This window comes from Nipponia nippon, unplaced genomic scaffold (assembly GCF_047370975.1).
Source record: "Nipponia nippon isolate SJK-2023a ecotype South Korea unplaced genomic scaffold, ASM4737097v1 scaffold_5, whole genome shotgun sequence".
NCBI lineage: Eukaryota > Metazoa > Chordata > Aves > Pelecaniformes > Threskiornithidae > Nipponia > Nipponia nippon.
The window spans coordinates 89,250,891-89,268,089 of NW_028262369.1; the positions used below are offsets into that span (position 1 = coordinate 89,250,891).

Genomic DNA, 17,199 nt, shown 5'->3' on the forward strand with positions numbered 1-17,199 from the left:
TCGAAGTTTGAGGCCATTAAAGCGGAACAATTCCAAATGAGATATTCTGTGAACTGCTTTAGACTGGAAATAGCATAGATCAGTGATTCAGAAACCCTTTGTTATTAAGAAAGATCCTGCCCAAGACTGATTTCCCCTCATTTGGATCCCCCACCTTTCCAACAAACTACAGAGATTGGATTGCTTACATAAAAGTAATAGCAGGATAGACTTGTGGAGATCAGTTTAAAAAACAAACTCTCTAATGCTGTGCTTGCAGCGTTTGGCTTCCCTATCCCCTTATTTTATCGTTGTATATTTTATTTCTTTTTTTGATAACTGTTGAACTTGACCTAATTTACTCCCAGATATCCTCATAGTGTCCCACTACACTTATTTTCCAGGTTGTTTTGAAGTGTATTTATTCCTTTTCATGTCCCCGTTATCTATCTACTTTTGCTGTTTGGCATTAGATTTGCTTCCAAATGAGTATGCTCAAAGGATGATGGGAAGCAGTCATTTGAGAGACACTAAATATACTTGTTTTTTTCCCAATCTAATGTCACAGAGCTCCTGGAAACCTGATGCAGTTTTGAACATGGCTAAAATTAACAGAAGGTGTCCTTGCTGGTGGTTGTGTCTGTGTTAGTAAGAGCTTCTCAAAGAAGCTGCAAAGGGTCCAGAGATGCAAAAGATTCACTTAGATTATTTTGCCTTTTAAACTTAAAAATCTTTTCCAATGTAACTTCACGGGTAGCATTAGCAAGGCCTTAAGTCTTTTTTGGAAACATCAAGGAAGGCATTCTGATTAAACTAAACCAGCAGACAGAAACACTATGTGCCGCAGAGCTCTCCTTTCTTAAGGAAGGCTGGACAAGAGGTGCCTCACTCTGTTTCTCCTGTAAGGTCTGATTCTGTGCTCAGTGAAGATGGCAGAGTTTCAGCATATGAATTTTAAAAGAACTGGGTACAATTATTTAACTTCAGAGGAGCCATGTGCAGAAGTAGCCTGTTTTAAGCAAATTGGAGTCAAAGGTGGGAGTTGTTTCAGAACTGTGGTGGTTGCCGTGTTAGACAACCCATGCCTTGCAGTGAAATTGTTCTCCAGTGGCAGGTGGCTTTTATCTAAGATGCTGTCAATGTGTTTCTGCTTCTCCATTATTAAAAAAAAAAGGTTATGCTTTTTAAGAGAGTCTTTGGAGATTTATTTAACTCAAGAATTATTTAATCACTGCTTCTGCAATGTTGATAAAGTCTGTAATTTGTAGGAAATGTCTGTTTAAAGCCATCTTTTGCTGTTGGCCTCTCTGCACATTGCGAGATAATGGTGAATCTATTAATACATGAAACGATCAGAGAAGTGTCTTGGTGCTGTGTTAGCAGCTTCTATATGTATTTTAATGAAAAGGTATTAAGCACCATGTAAGTAGGAGTCAATCTGAGAGCGGGTCTTGTAAACCAGATACAAATGTGTAAATGCTTTCTTCCAACCATTTCACAGTCTACTTCCAAACCAGTGACACAGTGAAAGGCTCTGCAGGTGACTGGGTTTTGCACTTAGATTTAAGAAGCTTTGCATATGCAACTGAATTTTTTTCTTGCTGTATGTAAACACACACAAAAAGAAGAGGGGAAAAAAAACTAAGAGAAAAACCTCACTATGGAAGAAGCTGATGCAATCCCAAATGAGGCTCTGACATTTAAGTGTTAGACTTTTGGAAGTAGAATGGGGTCATTATTCAAGTTCTTTCAAGCAAAATTTGCTAGTGCATGGGTGCTCACTGGGCCTGGAAAGGGGAGTGCAGGAGCCCCACAGTGAGTGCCTGAACCCACACTCTGGGGCAAGGCAGGAGGGGCACAACTCAGCGGTTGCAGCAGCCTTGGTCAACAAAAGTGCTGTAAGTGTTGCTGACAAGATGTAGTCCATCAGAGCCTGACCTGAACTGCTTTACCCTGGATATTTTTGAGTCAACAAGACAGTTGTAGAGGGATGCACCTGTATCATTAACACTAGAGGAAACCTGGCTGCTTTCGGTTGTATGGTCTCTCTTCGTCCTTACTCAACCTTGTTGCCTATTAGTGTTTCACTAATTGAGTTGCTTTGTTTTAAGACTGAGGTTTCCAGTGATTTCATTACTATTTAGAGACTCAGATATTTGTATGAAATCTGCATGAAAACCTCTATGGCAGGTTTTGAAAATTTCAGTTCAAATGAAAGCTGTTTCCAAGAGGACACCGTCATGCCCTGATGGTATTGTTAAAGAAAAAAAAAAAAAAAAAAAAGCTACATTTTCAGCACACATACTCAGTATATTCTACAGTCTAAATGGCCCAAGCCAGAATATATTACGGTACATGAAATGTGAAAGCATGTCTTGCTTTATGGTGTCCTCACTTCAAGTCTTTCCCAGATACAGTGATTCTTCTGTTAACTTCAGCTTTTTGGTACCATGTAGTAGATAATAATGTAGCTTTCTTGTCTGATGGATTATAGAAAATGCCAGCCAAAAAGATTGCCACATGATAACCCGATTTCTTTTCCTTTAAATCTTTGTTGCATTTCCCACAGGAACAATAACACCTGCTGATGAAAGAGAGAAAGCTGACAAATGAAATCTTCCACACTGTTGTACTGAGCAGAATGTAATTTTCTACAAATTAGGGTCAGCTACATGGGTAGATCACTCCCCTTTCTTTCTCCTAGGGAAAACTCATTTTCCTACCCTACAGGGAACTGAATGGCTATAACTAGGGTGATACATGATGTAGGGATAAAAACCAAAACAACAGAAAATCCCTATTTCTTTCAGACAATTTAATGGATCACTTGGTGAAAATGATGGCACAAAAGGGAAATTACTATGTAGAATATTGCAGCAAAGTCAATTTTGGAGCTTTGTAAATCACAAGCTAAATTTAGGGCAGTGATTGGGCAGTCAGGATTTCCTGTGCATCTGTGAATTGAATTCAGCAACTTTCTGGCTTTACTGGAATAATTTCACACCCACACAGGTAGTAAATAGGCTTTGAGACAACACAGCAAAGAACTTGCACATGTGTTCTGGGTGCTAATTTTCCAAGAACGTGTCTTAAAATAGCAGAAAATGTTGTTGCTTAAATGAATAAATACAAGCTTGATAGATTAATTATGTATATTTAGGATTTGATTCTGCAGTCATTACAGCATGGGTTGCATGCCTACAAATAATATGAATATCCCTGAAGTAAAGCCTCATGACTAAATATAAAATGCAAGACCTGGGATTTCTTCCTAGCTCTGCATGCAGGTGGAAACTCCAACTGCATCTTAACTCCGTGTCAGATGAAACCAACTGCGTCTGCTCCCTCTTCACCCCTAAGCTCTGACTTTTGTATGAAAGAAACACAGGCAAGTGGAGCAGAAAGGAGCTGCAAGGTTCATGATTCCAGTTGGAAATTTGGAAAAGAGAGAGATCTTTATGTTTAATTTCAAATCTCTCTCATTACGCTTTGTGGTTTTGCCCTGGGGTATTTGCATAGGGGAACATTCATTTTTGTGATCAAACCTTGGAAATGAAAGCTCTTTGCTATCTGAATATCCCTGTCAAGACTTTGGGAGTTTAATTCTTCAAGCAATAACCTTCAATAAGATCTTTACCCTCTAAAAATTTATGTCATTAAGTCCTTATCCTAGGATTTCTTTCTGCTCACTGATTCAACCTGAGACCACACTGGGCAAGGTACCTTTTTGTTAGCCAGGCTGAAGCATTTTCTGATCAGTGACTACATAAACCTTTGTACTGAAGCAACCTTTCTATAAGCACGTCCTTTCTTTACAGGTGCTTGGCTGGATCCGGAATGGTGAATCAATGCTAAATGCAAGCCTTGTCAATGCAAGCTCCCTCTCTGAAGCTGAGCAGCTCCAGCGAGAGCATGAGCAGTTTCAGCTGGCCATAGAGGTAACACAAATAAGTTAACTTTGTTTCTCCTTCCCAGGTGAACATCATACAAAAGATTATCTCCTGGGCATCAATCATTGTTTGCTTGAAGGAAGGGAAGGAATAAAAACTTCAGAAAATCAACTTATCATTAAACTTGTAATGCAGCCAGAGGTTAATAGTGAAATAAATTACTTATCATCTGCAGCTAATTCTTCGGCTGTCAGATATCAGCCTTCCCATTCATGAAGATGACACTCATGCATCTCCTGATAATTTCCTTGGTAAAAAAAATCAGAAGATTAAAATTCACAAAGTGATCTGAAGATGGGAAAAGTTTGTGAAGTCAGTTTCTTCCCACGTCCACGATTTGCAGATCATTTCACAGCATTCATTTATGAATATCTTTGTTACTGGATAATGCTCTCACATGAAATCTTGGTTTCATTCAACTCTCCTTTTGTTGACAGCAGAAGAGACATTCATTCAAACCCACATTCTCAAATAACTTTACTTTGAAGAAGAGGCAAGAGGGGCGATATTTAAGAATTGCCTGCAAAACTGAGCTTTTGCCCCTGCTTGCCCTGGAGTAGCACACCTTTGACGTGGCCCTTGAAAACTAATAGTGAACTAACTCATTTGCCTCGCTCACAAGGCCAGGACATGGCAGGAGGAATAGCCCCTCCTCTGACCTGCTTTCCTTTGGATGAGAAGGTAGTGGATGGCTATGGACTCCCCTAAGTAGGGTGCTACAAGACTCTCAGTTAGGCTCAGTACTTTGTATATCTTTGTCATTATGAACAAACCCTACTACACTCACAGGGAGTGCTCGCTTCGGCTGCGAGAAAGAGGGGCCATTGCTTTCTCCTGTTCCTGCTTAACAAGGTGTATATGCTTCCCAGATTGTGTTAATTGTCACCTTTTTACAGACCAAAGAACAAGCTGGAAAATCCATTTCTGTGGTTTATATATATTTGAAAATAACCAAAACTAAACCAAACTTTAAACTATGAAAATAATATTTCCATAATGGAGATTTGAAGAGATGCCTGCTTTAGGGGGGGGAAAAGTGTCTTTATGCCTTCTGGTAGACTTTAAATAAGTCAATATACATTACAGCGTTGCTAGAAAGTATAGAGTTTAAATCTCAGCTAATGACCTATTTTGATCCAGCTCCACTCACACTAAGGAAGGAGCAGCTGTTGCAGCTCCTTGGGGAAAAGGAAGAAGTTTTTTATCAATTCTGTATGAGCTGGCTGGTACCAAGCTGTGCTGACCGCATCTTGGCAGCTGTCACCAGACAGCAGTGGGGAACAAGACACCCACTGGCTGTGTTGTCGCAGCTTGCTGCCATTGGGGAAGTGCTTGTATTTGGTGGTAAATGCAAATCACAGAGGGAGAAGAGGGTTACACCACAGTAAGGGGAAAATAAGTTTTCAAAGGGAGAAAACACGAGATGAAATATTTGAAGTGTTTAAAACTCAATATGGGGAAGAGATCAGCAAAGCACACAGGGCAGACTGTTCTCTAAAGGCATTCTAGATGTGGAATTGATTTTCAGTTGAAATCCTTTAAAGTCTATTTAAAACAAGTATTACAACTCTAACATCAGTAAAGCAGCTGGATATTAAATCTAACCAGTTGTTCTTGAACATCTTCCTAAATGTTTCTGCCAAGTATTAATCCTTTTTTTGCTAATAGCTTTCTCTACATTGCATTATTCATCAGTGTATTACCAGATGATTTCAAGCTTCTTTCCAGGTTCAAGGATTAGATCATAAAAGTATCTCATGAGAATTTGTCAGCAGCAGTTACAAATGGGATGCAGAACAGAGGAGTCTTTGGGAGATTTTAGGGCTTCTGTTCAGAAGATTAAAATCAAATATTGGACTAAATCGTGCCTGAACACAGTTACTCAGGGGGCTGTGAAGGGCCAGGGACTATTTTCCTCTCAGCAACCCACAGAGGAAGGTGTAACCACCACTTGGTTACTCTGAGAGGAGCTGATGTAGGCTGGAGAATGGAGCAGGTAATTCAGTCCAGCCTATACAGAGTTAATGGGCTACTGAGTAAATTGGGGAATGGTGGAGAAAATGGCTTCACTGCCCCCAGCTCTGCCCTTAAAGATAGCATGGTGTAGCTCTAAGATGAGTGAAGTGACTTTCAGAAATGTATCTTGTAGGGGCTGATATTTGTGATATAGTTCATGCCATTTAGTAAGGCATCTTCATGTCTTCTGGGGTTGATGTTTTGTATTCTGCAGACAGGACAATTACACACATGGGTAAAGCTGCTGATGCCAGCAAACTGCCTGGCAAGAGTCAAATTAGGGTGATTAGGCCCATAGTTTGCCAGCTCTTTGGTGTTTGCTTTTGCATCTGCAGCGTGTGTGGGATGCAGTCAGCATTGAGTAGAGGCTGGGTGGGAGCTCAGCACAGCAGCTGCCTGCACTGGCGTTGTCAAAATAGATCCACCAGGAACCCCACCCTGGGTTGCTGCCCAAGGGGCAGTAGCTGATCAGTGGAGCTAACCCATCTTAGCCAGTGCTTGCTTGTCTCAGGCTTTAATAACATATTTCAAATGTGTGTGAATAGTTGAAACTAAAATGCTTTGCAGAAAGTAACTGTTACCTGAAGATAACTCTGAAAATCTTTCACTCTCTCGCATCTCCATGCTCACACCTCGCTTCACCTTTCTACCATACATCTGGCACATCTATACAACCTCTCTTTCCTCCCCTCATACACAGTCCCTCTTTCATGCCACTTCCTTACAGAAGACACACCAGAGTGCCCTGCAGGTCCAGCAGAAAGCCGAAGTGTTGCTACAGGCTGGGCACTATGATGCCGATGCTATCAGAGAATGTGCCGAAAAGGTGGCCCTGCACTGGCAGCAGCTGATGCTGAAGATGGAGGACAGGCTCAAGCTTGTCAATGCCTCGGTGGCCTTCTATAAAACCTCAGAGCAGGTGAGCTGAACAGTATCATATCTGTATCACAGCATGTTGCTACAGCCTGGGATTTAGCTCCTAGTGTATAGGGCGAAGGTCTTGCCTCTCGTGAAGACCAACGGTGCAATCTCTCCACTCTTCCGGAGTGTTGAACTGTTCCAAAGACCTACTCTGCTAATACCACTAAGGACCAGTGCTTGTTCCTCTCCCTTTTCCTTGAGTCATCCCAAAAGTAAGAAGAATGTGGCTTCAGTCAGCCCTGCTAGTCCTTAAAAGCTGCCCTTTGTCTTTTTACATATGTTTGCATGTCTTCATCCACATATTAGGTGTGTATAAACCTTTCTGTCACCTGAATAGGGCCAGTGTTGAGCCCTCAGGTGACTCCCAGCTGCTAAACACCAATGTGAGTGCACTCCACGATGTAGCAGCGCTGGTAGGTGTGGATTTTCTACTCTGACCCTAAGTGCAGAGGGTCTTCTGCCAGCAAGGGATCTCTCAGCATTGGCAAAATTAACTGTCCGTTTGCTGCATTGGCATAGCGTTGGCATAGCAATGCTAAGCCACACGTGGAAACCAAAGTTTGAACTAGTCAAAATTGTTTCTCTGACAAGTATTGTAACAAAAAAAAAAAAAAAAAAAAAACAAACCTGAAACCAACCAATGAAAAAAAGGCAGCAGTTCGCAGTAACATTCATCTTAAAGTTTTAAGTGAAGCATTGCAATTCTTGAAGTTTGTTTTGTTTTTTTTTTTTAATTGTCCCCTTTCCAATGGAAAGAATTTCTGCAATTCCACCATTTTAGTTTCAAGTTCTCATGATATCAGAGTTCATTTTGAGGAATGTAAATCTGCTTTTCCTTGAGAACTGCTTGCAGTTACTTTGTGAGCCGTATTAGCCAGTGTTTTCACTAGTAGTTAAACACCACCATGCCAAAAAAGATGCCAAGATATGAAGGGATTTCTCTTAAACCCGTCTGCAACACGGATAATTACAGCAGTAACCATTATGTGTTGACACAACTTTACTTCATTCCAGGTGTCCATGAATTGCAAAACACATTCCAGTTCACTGCTGGTACGATGGGATTATTCATCCCTTGCAAAAAAGCTGCCATTTATACTGTAGTCAGTGAGAATTAGTGTCATATTGTGGATACTCGCATAGCTTTGCCTGATGTAATGTACTGCAGCCAGGCAGTTCATGTTAGCATGGACACTGCAGGAACCTGTGGTTTTATACAAAAGGCAGCAGTGATTGCCAATAAATTTTCTATTGTTATTATCACACAGTTAGTTCCTCAGTTAGAGAACCAGACGTGGGAAGTTTTTTAGCACACCTAAATATATCATTATGGAAAGAGATTACTTTTTCCTTTACATCCTTTCCTTTACATCGAGGCTGTAGATGATCCTTGGGCCACTTTTTGGTGTCATTTTTTTTAATACATTTTTAAGATTGTTTAAGATTAATTCATTCCTTATAATGAACATCTTTCACTGTGAAGAGTTTCAAACAGATTTACAGTCCCTGATGCGTTCAAGACTGAAATGAATTACTGCTGGTGGAGGATTGTGAGAAATGAAAACCATTAAGGGATTCATTAGTGCTTTAGACAGTCAAATGTGCTGGCCAAAGTATGCATAGCCAGTAATTTATCAATTCAGTCTCTCTTCCTGTTTCCAAGTCATAGACAAGCATACTGCAGTGCCCACCAGTTCATTCATTAGTTGTGTCTATTCAGCAAATGTTTAGGGCAAAGATCATTCAGTCTTTGAATGCTCATAAACTCACTGCTGCATGTAGTCTGTCATCTTCTCTTGGGCTGCACGACTGATCTACGGTCCTTAACGGTCTGCTCCCTGACTGAATAACAGTGGACTGAGTAATTTACTGGATCCTGAATTCTCTCAGTATCTCAAAAAAGCAGCTAAAAGGGTGGAGAGGCTGTCAAAACCAGCCAAACTTTTTCATGCCTGTCTTCCGCAAGCATACTATGTTCTTGATATAACCGGTGGAGCCCTGGCTTTCAAATAGCCCAATTTCTTCTCTCTGACTTCATTGACAGCCCACTTTATATTAATTTCTCTCATCATCTTAACAGAGAGATGATATTTGCATATGCAGGGACCATTCTTTCTGAAAACATGTGGATCCCAGGCAGTCTATATACTTTCATTTTTAAGTCACCGAAGTCCAATAGACTACCAAAGTTTTCAAGAATTAAGAAGTGAAATGGAAATGCTTTTCTGTGCCTGAATAACACATGGGGCACTTGATCTCTGGTAGAAGTTTGAGGGTGAATGTTGGTTTGGATCCAAGCAGGAAGATGATTTCAGATTGTCAAATGCATAAGGTCCTTGAACAGCCTGGCAGCAGAGTAAGTTGATCAGTTAGTTCACCAGTTTTAGAACCGAGTTTCATGTGTTCCTCAATGGAGTTATATGAAAATGGCCTGCGATAGTGGGGAGGATTGGTGGGTGATGCTGGAGTCCTTTCCAGACTGTGCTCTTGAGCATGTAGGGTCCTCTGAATTATAACTGTCTTCATACAAAAGTTGCAGGAGTGAGCAAGAAAAGGGTCAACACGGTTAGCTGGACGCCCAGCAATAACTGACTGGATCTTGAGTAATCGCAGCAATGGAGTGTGTAGGAAGAGCCCTCTGGGAGAGAAGAGGAAAGGTCCAACTGGTCCTGAAAACTTTTGCATTTTTTTCGGTGTTTGCACAGGCCACTAAGAGTCATTCTCAGGATCTGCCATGCAAAAGACTCAGCCTTGTCCAAGGCCACTGCACACACAGTTTCCAGACTGTGTTGGTTAATTTACCTCATTCCCATTATTCTACCAAGATAGAAGATACTTGTGTAAGCCCTGTGCAGTGGAACACCTGCATCCACCTATGTTGCGACACTGATTTAATGTCTATTGGTTTCCATCAGTCTTTACAAAAGCTGTATAGGGAGCATCTAACATGCAGCTGAAGAGAATTAGTTCCAGCTTCAGACTTTGTTTCAGGAAAGTATTTAAGCATGTGTTTCTCTTTAAGTATGTGCTAAGTCTCTTGACTTCAGTGGGATTTAAACATATCTAACACACCCTTCCTGTATAGGGATTGTTTCCTGAATGATTCACTGGGGCCAACACTGACCCCTGCCTTGATTCAACCTTTTGAGCTTCCCCCCAGTTATCCATTGGAAGAGAAGAAGGATTTATCACCCTTAAACCAGATGAATGCATCCCAGAGTAGAAAACTGCTAGATCATTCTGTCCAGGGCCTGTTTCATACCCACTTATCCTCCATGCCATGGCCTGTAGTCCAAAACATTTTGATTGAAATGTTATTGGTCATAGACTTTTACTGAGTATGTTCATCCTGATTATGATTGTAGATAACTGGATTGTTGTGCTATGGGCATGTTTCAGGTGTGCAGTGTATTAGAGAGCTTGGAGCAAGAATACAGACGGGATGAAGACTGGTGTGGAGGTCGAGATAAACTTGGACCAGCAGCTGAGATAGACCACGTCATCCCTCTGATCAGCAAACATCTGGAACAGAAGGAGGCTTTTCTCAAGGTCTCATTTTAGTTCTCTAATAAATCAGGAAAACTCCCCATTAAGTCATCAATTTAGAGCAGTGTTGGTGAGTTTGAGAGAAGGCTCTAAGGTATAATTGCAGTTCAGCTACTGGCTGGCTGTATAAGCCTGAGGCCAGTTTCATGCTGTTATAGTAGGGGTAATAAGTATTATCACCAATGCATATCTCAGAGAGATGTCATCAGGACTAATTAGGTGCTATTTGCATTGCACCTGGAGGGTGCTAGTTGTTGTGCTGGTTCAAAGTTCAAATTCTCAAAATTGCATATGATGAGCATTATAAATCACAGGTTTTATATGGCATTTTGGTGTTGGCTTATACAAACCAAATTCTGTCCTCCAAGCCAATAACCGAAGAACTACTAACAACTGAAGCAATTGTGTCACTGCAGGGCAGCACCAGGATGGAGGCAGAGATTTCCTCCTGCCTTCCAGGTGTTGTTTTGTAAGAACTGTGGAGCTGACAGGCTGACAAGTCAATTGACAGCCAGCCTCCCACCTTCCACTAAAACTGATATACAACATGAAATTACGCTTGCAGGCAAGACTTAAGAAATGATGTCTCTAGATTGTAGGTTTTTTGAAATAATGAGTACTTTTCTTGAGAGATGGGTTAGCATTGGTTAGATTGAAAACATGTGAGGTACTAGCTCTTTACAAGCAGTTGTTTTATTATTGTCATTAATTTGCCTTAATATGTAAAATCAGCCACTATATTCAAAATTACTCGTGTTTTAATACATTTATGAGGCTGTTAGTTTATTAGCTGAGTTTATTGACTCTTAACTGAAGCTCTCATGTTCTCATATGAAAGAGAACTCCCTGCAAAATAAGCAGAGAACTCCCTTTGGTCCCCTTTGCTTTCTTTGCTCATCTTTACTGATTCTTTTTGGTCGGGGCTGTTTTTCTTAGGCCTGTACACTGGCACGAAGGAACGCTGAGGTATTCCTCAAGTACATCCACCGGAACAATGTCAGCATGCCCGGAGTAGCAAGCCATACAAGGGGGCCCGAGCAGCAAGTGAAAGGTTGGTGTGCTGGTGCAATGACAGCATTGAAGGTTTTGTTTGCTTCCCCCTCTACTGTGTGATTATCCTGAAGTTTGTGAACATGCTGAGAAGGCACCTTAAGGTTTTGCCATCTGCTGTCGCTAGAATGATACATGTGCCTGACACCTTTAGCAAGGGTAGTGAGGCCTCTCAGAAAGTGATCCGTCCTCTGCTAGGCATGAGTTCTTATACAGAACTCTGCTGTTGCAAGTGGGGGGGGGGAGGAAAGGGGTTTGAAACATGGGCTCTGTCTGGCTTCTCTTCTCAAGAGAGTCCATGGGAGTGATATTGTGCCACCCCATCATGTAGGTTGTCAGCTGAGATGATCAGACACTATTTTGCCTTAATATCTAAAAATGCATAAACAAATAAGCGCATATCAAATAAAAGGTCTAGGTGCATCCTGTTGCTGCTGAGCGCAAGAAAAAAATGAACCCCAAACTTGTTTGTCCCTAGGATGGATCTGATATTTTTTTGTCACTGGAATCCTGTTTCATGTCCTACCACATCAGACAATCACCAGCAAAAGTATCTGCCTGTAGTTACTTTCCTTTGGTCAAAAGAGCACCCTTTTACAATCAGATGATACATCTGAGATGTTTGAAATGTTTCCACTCCTCTGCTTAATTGAAGAGTTTTTAATCTGTGCCTAGCAATGCTGCAAGGTACTGATAAGAATAAGCAAAGTCATTCTGCAGAAATAAACAAGTTTTTGTTATTATTATTGGCTTTCTTACAAGCTGCAGAAAGATACAGGTTAAAAGCAGTGCAGTCATTATATATATGGGAGGGATGGGAACTTTGGTTATACACAGAAGATGAAAATGGTGCTATGGAAGAGATTCTTTTCTTTCCTCTCTTTCAATACAAGTTCTTCAATGTTAACATGACTTTGTTCAACTTTCCCCCGCTACTGTGTCAAATGCTTGTTGTTCTTGTGGACTTTTGTTCCCTATAGTTGAAAATCAGGGGAAAATTAATTAAATCCTTACTCAGCAAGCCCTTAAATATGCACCTGATATAAGCTTGTGAGTGTTCCTCACTGAGCTTGTTTGAAATTACTCACTTATATAAAAATCAGCTTGAATATTAGTCTTTTTCTAAGCCAAATGTGTAACTCTTATGCTTTGCGAGTCTATCCAGAGATCTTTGAAGTGGACACTCTAGTTCAGAATAAAAGCACCATTTAGTAGGATTCTTATTGTGCTTCCAAAGCAAAGTCATTAATACAGAGCAATTATTATTTGGCATAAACTGTTTATGCAGAGACCTGATCTAGAGCACCTATGACAAGCTTCAAGTTCATTTTGTCAGTTAGACAGAGCTCCCTCAGTAGGAACTGGGCTAGGTTTTGCAATTAACTTCAGTATTACAATTTTTTTACCATAATCAGTGTCACACTTGTAAATGGGGAGGGATACATCCAAATCTGTTTGGTGCCACCAGTGTTGATAGATAAGCAATGAACATCAGTACATTCAGAAAGGGCTTAGGGTGAGAGGTTATTAACAGGTGCTGTAAATGATCGTAAGTCACTGTAAGTGGTTGAGAAACCAGACTCAATGGCTTAGTATAAAAGAGTGTGGCTGCTGCCCTGGCTGTGTGTGGCTCAGTCCCCTCTAGTGGATGCTCTGCTCTGAGGATGAGGGCAGGAGGGCTGCTGTCCCTTACCTGCCAAGGTGGCTACCTGAGCTCCGCGCCCAGACGTGGCTGGGATGAACCACGCTGCTGCCAGCTACACGACAGCTCAGTTTAATTAGAAAAGCTCAGGTTTAACTAAGCTTTATGTCAGTTATACAGTGTAAATCTCTTGCACTCTCCCTGCCTGTAATCTTTTCAGTTAAACCCATGGTCCTTTTTAAAGACTTAAATCACACCCTTTTATCAAGTTGATACAGTCTGGCTGAGTATGCTGGTTTTGAAGGAGAACACGTATGTCCTAGACTCCAAGGAGTAGCAGGTCTCCTGCCAGTCTCTGCCTGAATCTGGGTGTCTGTCACACCCCCATCACACAGAAAACAGTTTAGAGGACCAATACCAGGCCTCAACGCAAAATTGTAGCCCAGCAATAACTGCACAGGGAGCAGCGCACAGAGGGTTGCCAGGCAGCACAGCTGTGTAAGAAACTTTACCAGGTATGTCAAACTGAGGGCTCAGGTCTGAATTAAATTCAGTCATGACCAGAGCTCTGCATGGGACAGTAGGCTTTGATGCCAAATGCTGGGTAGCCTGTGGCCAGAGCAACAGATAAGGCAGTAAAAGGGCAACTTCTCCTATGTCAACCAGTACTAGACTCCTGAAATAAGCAACAGAAGAGAATGAAAGGGCTAGAAATCATGTACCCTAGTGTACATACTGGGGTAAATCCCAAACTCTGATCTAGCATCTTCTCCTTTACCAGATAACCCTGCAACTGTGCTTTTTTTTGTTGGTTTTTTTGATTGCCTTTTTTCTTTTTCTAAAGCAGCCCCTTTGAATTAATACTTGTTTTTAAGAAGTATAGTCTCAGGGGCTCTGCTCTTGGGCGTGTGGTCCAGGCAGAGTGAGTAAATTCAGCTTTTTATGGCTTATTTCTGTATGCACTCACAGAATCACTAATCATACAGACATTTTACTTTGCCCTACAGCCATTCTGAGTGAGCTGCTGCAGAGAGAGAACCGGGTCCTTCACTTCTGGACCCTGAAGAAGCGGAGATTAGATCAGTGCCAACAATACGTTGTCTTTGAGCGCAGTGCCAAGCAGGTAGTGTAAAAACCCCTCTTTGTCTTTGTGTCCTGGAAGTGCATAAATATTTCCTATATCAGTGTAATGCCTCTGTGTGGGGTTCCTGTTGCAATCTCAAGTTGTATTTAAAAACCGTAACATTTGAAAACATGGCAAATTTAAAACAATTTAAGAAAATTCCAAAACTCAACAACAAAACTCAGTATTTTTGCCAGGTCAGATTAATTTCTGGATTTGGTCATTTGTTTGAAAATAAATATAAAAGCAAACTTGTTTTATTGAGCTGTTACTGAAGGAGAAAACTGCTTTCCCTGCATGCATATTTATCTGTATATAGGTAAATTCCCTACATTCCTTTTTCTCGTAGGAAACATACCATGCCTTTTGTATCCTCTCCCACTTGCTTTGATTGATGTATTCTTTTTATGTGTTCCTAGAAAGTGTTTTAGTGTACACAGTATTAAGTCCCAATGGATCTGATATCCTTTATTTGGCAGATTTTTTTGTCAGAGGATTAGTTCTTGAAATACAAAGACTGTTTGTTTTGTTTTTCCTTTGGTTGTTTTTGACATTCACAGGCCTTAGACTGGATCCAAGAAACAGGCGAATATTACCTCTCTACTCACAACTCCACAGGGGAATCCGCAGAAGAAACTCAGGAACTCCTGAAGGAATATGGGGAATTCAGAGTGCCTGCCAAGGTAAACAGTGACTTTAATCTAATTATAGCATATGCCTTAGTCTATGTTTATGATCCTGTTTCAATGCCTTAAATCTCTGTAATAATATTCTCTTGATTTTGTATTTTCCTCCTGACATTCCTAGCCCAGAAGATAAATGTCTTTTGGGAACTGTGATCTTTCATTTTTAGTAAGACGTGGGCACAAAAAGGAGGTTTTCTCCCCCTTGGTCTGTACTGGTTATGGAGCATTTTTGTTCTGATCAGAAGGAAAAGAAAGTCCATTTGCATACAGAGTTCACAGCAACCTAATGAGACATACCCTAATTCCATCCTCAAACAATCATACAAGAATGGTATAGATTAACTAATTGATCTGAACATATCCAAGGTCATCTTCGATTCCCTGTCTCTTTCTCCTGTCATTACCAGCCACAATTTGTTCCATTAATTTCAGCTGGGTTGATCACAGATGATCATTTATCTCATTAGAAATAATCTGCTGATCTCAACAAAATACTTCAAATAAACGGGTTTGTAAACTCTGGGATGAACATTTTTTAATACAAAGCTGCATTACCAAGAATCTTTTAATTTATATGGAGCAATTCTGAGAAATCTGGTGGGGTTTACAGAGGAATGGTGATTGGATCTGCTTCAGACAAATTAATTCAAACCATAGGTAATTCACAGACAGTGAATCCACAGGGGTATTAGCAGTCACTGATAAGGATCTAAATTGCAGAGTCGGACTGCAGCAAGACCATGGCTTTGGTATTATGCGGCTTCATTTCACTGTGTCCTGAAATTGATCTTCTGTAATCCTTAAATTCCTCATTAGGCTGTCCATACTCACATGGGTTTGATTCACAGGCTTTGTGGTGTTCTTGTCCCCTTCCTTTTTCCTTAGCTTGCATGTTTGTGAAAATGGGAGATAACTAGCAGTGGATGGGAGTTAATTTAATCAGACAGGACCCGTACAACAGTCCTTTAACAGTGCTCTGAGCCTCTAACCACCCATAATCAGTCTGCCTGAAAACATGTTCCAGTTTATAATTTAATTTTGATCAGAAAAATCCCAATTCATCCTGAAGTTTCCAAACTATTTCTACTCTTGACTTTGCCTAGGATTGAGTTTTATACCTTGTTCCTTATTGACCATTACTGGCTGTTCCTTACACTGATGCATCTAGTCTTGCTCCCTAAGGCTCTAGTAAATCACTTTCCTACTACTGACCTAGAATATTTTCACTGCCACGTGCAATCTGGTAAATGCACGTCACTCCCAGACTGGTGTTATTCTCAAATTAAGCTGTAACTGAAAGCCTTCCTGATCCCAATAACTTTGTGGCCAAACCAATTGTTTGGAAAGCAAAAACACCAGTAGCTGTTGGGAGTGAAACACCCTTTAAGTATAACAGGAAGTCAGATTTTTACTTCTTCATACCTAACCTTGCTTAAATACTCAGTTAATTTGTTAAGATGACCTCTGATTCAGCTATTAATTTATTTTACTGGTGAAATTTCTTGAATTTAGTTTTGTGCTTGAAATCTGCTAGATGCTTTCTGGTCTGTCCATGTTGCTGATAATGTCAAGTACCTGATAGCATGTCTCGCTTCAGGCAGAGTGGAGAGTTCTCCCCATCTCTGAAAAGCAGCTTGCCAGTACCCCTGGGGATACGACTGATTCTCCTTTTGCTTTTGAGGATTAACACGTGTGCTACAGCTGGAGTGCAGTCTGTACAGTTGATATCTCAGTTTTTATAAGCATTTTGTACTTGAGTTGGCTCGAACATAGGGTCCAGGCTCCTTCAGTTCCTAGGATAGATTTGGAATCCAAGCTAAAATTTATAACTAGCTCTTTTGTGCCAGATTTGCACAAAGTTCCTCAACATGGAAAACCATAGTGACTAAGGGGCAGTCAGAGCCCAAGTGGAACAGAAAAGACCTCTGGAAGGTTTAGGGTCTCAGTGCATGTTTTGGAGCTCAGATATCTTTTAGTTTATAATGCTCTAACTGGAACTAAAATACTGATGGGAGATTTTATAGTAGATGAGGAATTTGGATTTAAATTCTATTTGTTTCTGAAACAGAGTAGTAGTGACTGAAACTCGCTTCCTGGCCTGATATGTGGTGTATTAATGACCTGCCTACACAGGTCTGCAGAACCACCTAGGTAAAAGATTCAGAGTAACTTGGTGTATTTTATGAGGTGTGATTTTTAAATCCTGTCTTCTACTCCAAGGCTCACAAAAAATAAGTTTTTGGTTATGGGAAGGAGGCATGTCTAACTTCCAACATGTTTTCCTTA

General features: G+C 40.8%; 1 protein-coding gene across 12 annotated transcripts in view; it reads left to right on the forward strand.

Moving 5' to 3' along the window:
* The window catches only part of KALRN (kalirin RhoGEF kinase), a 532,514-nt gene that overhangs the window by 351,419 nt on the left and 163,896 nt on the right, over positions 1 to 17,199 (forward strand). For 9 of the 12 annotated variants that reach the window (XM_087734558.1, XM_087734567.1, XM_087734559.1 and 6 more), the window contains 6 exons: positions 3,798 to 3,917; positions 6,646 to 6,864; positions 10,266 to 10,415; positions 11,349 to 11,463; positions 14,112 to 14,227; positions 14,788 to 14,910. In XM_087734558.1, the coding sequence (XP_087590684.1) occupies positions 3,798 to 3,917; positions 6,646 to 6,864; positions 10,266 to 10,415; positions 11,349 to 11,463; positions 14,112 to 14,227; positions 14,788 to 14,910 (843 nt within the window). The remainder of the gene's footprint in view (positions 1 to 3,797; positions 3,918 to 6,645; positions 6,865 to 10,265; positions 10,416 to 11,348; positions 11,464 to 14,111; positions 14,228 to 14,787; positions 14,911 to 17,199) is intronic. The other 3 variants (XM_087734560.1, XM_087734563.1, XM_087734568.1) reach the window with 1 other exon arrangement.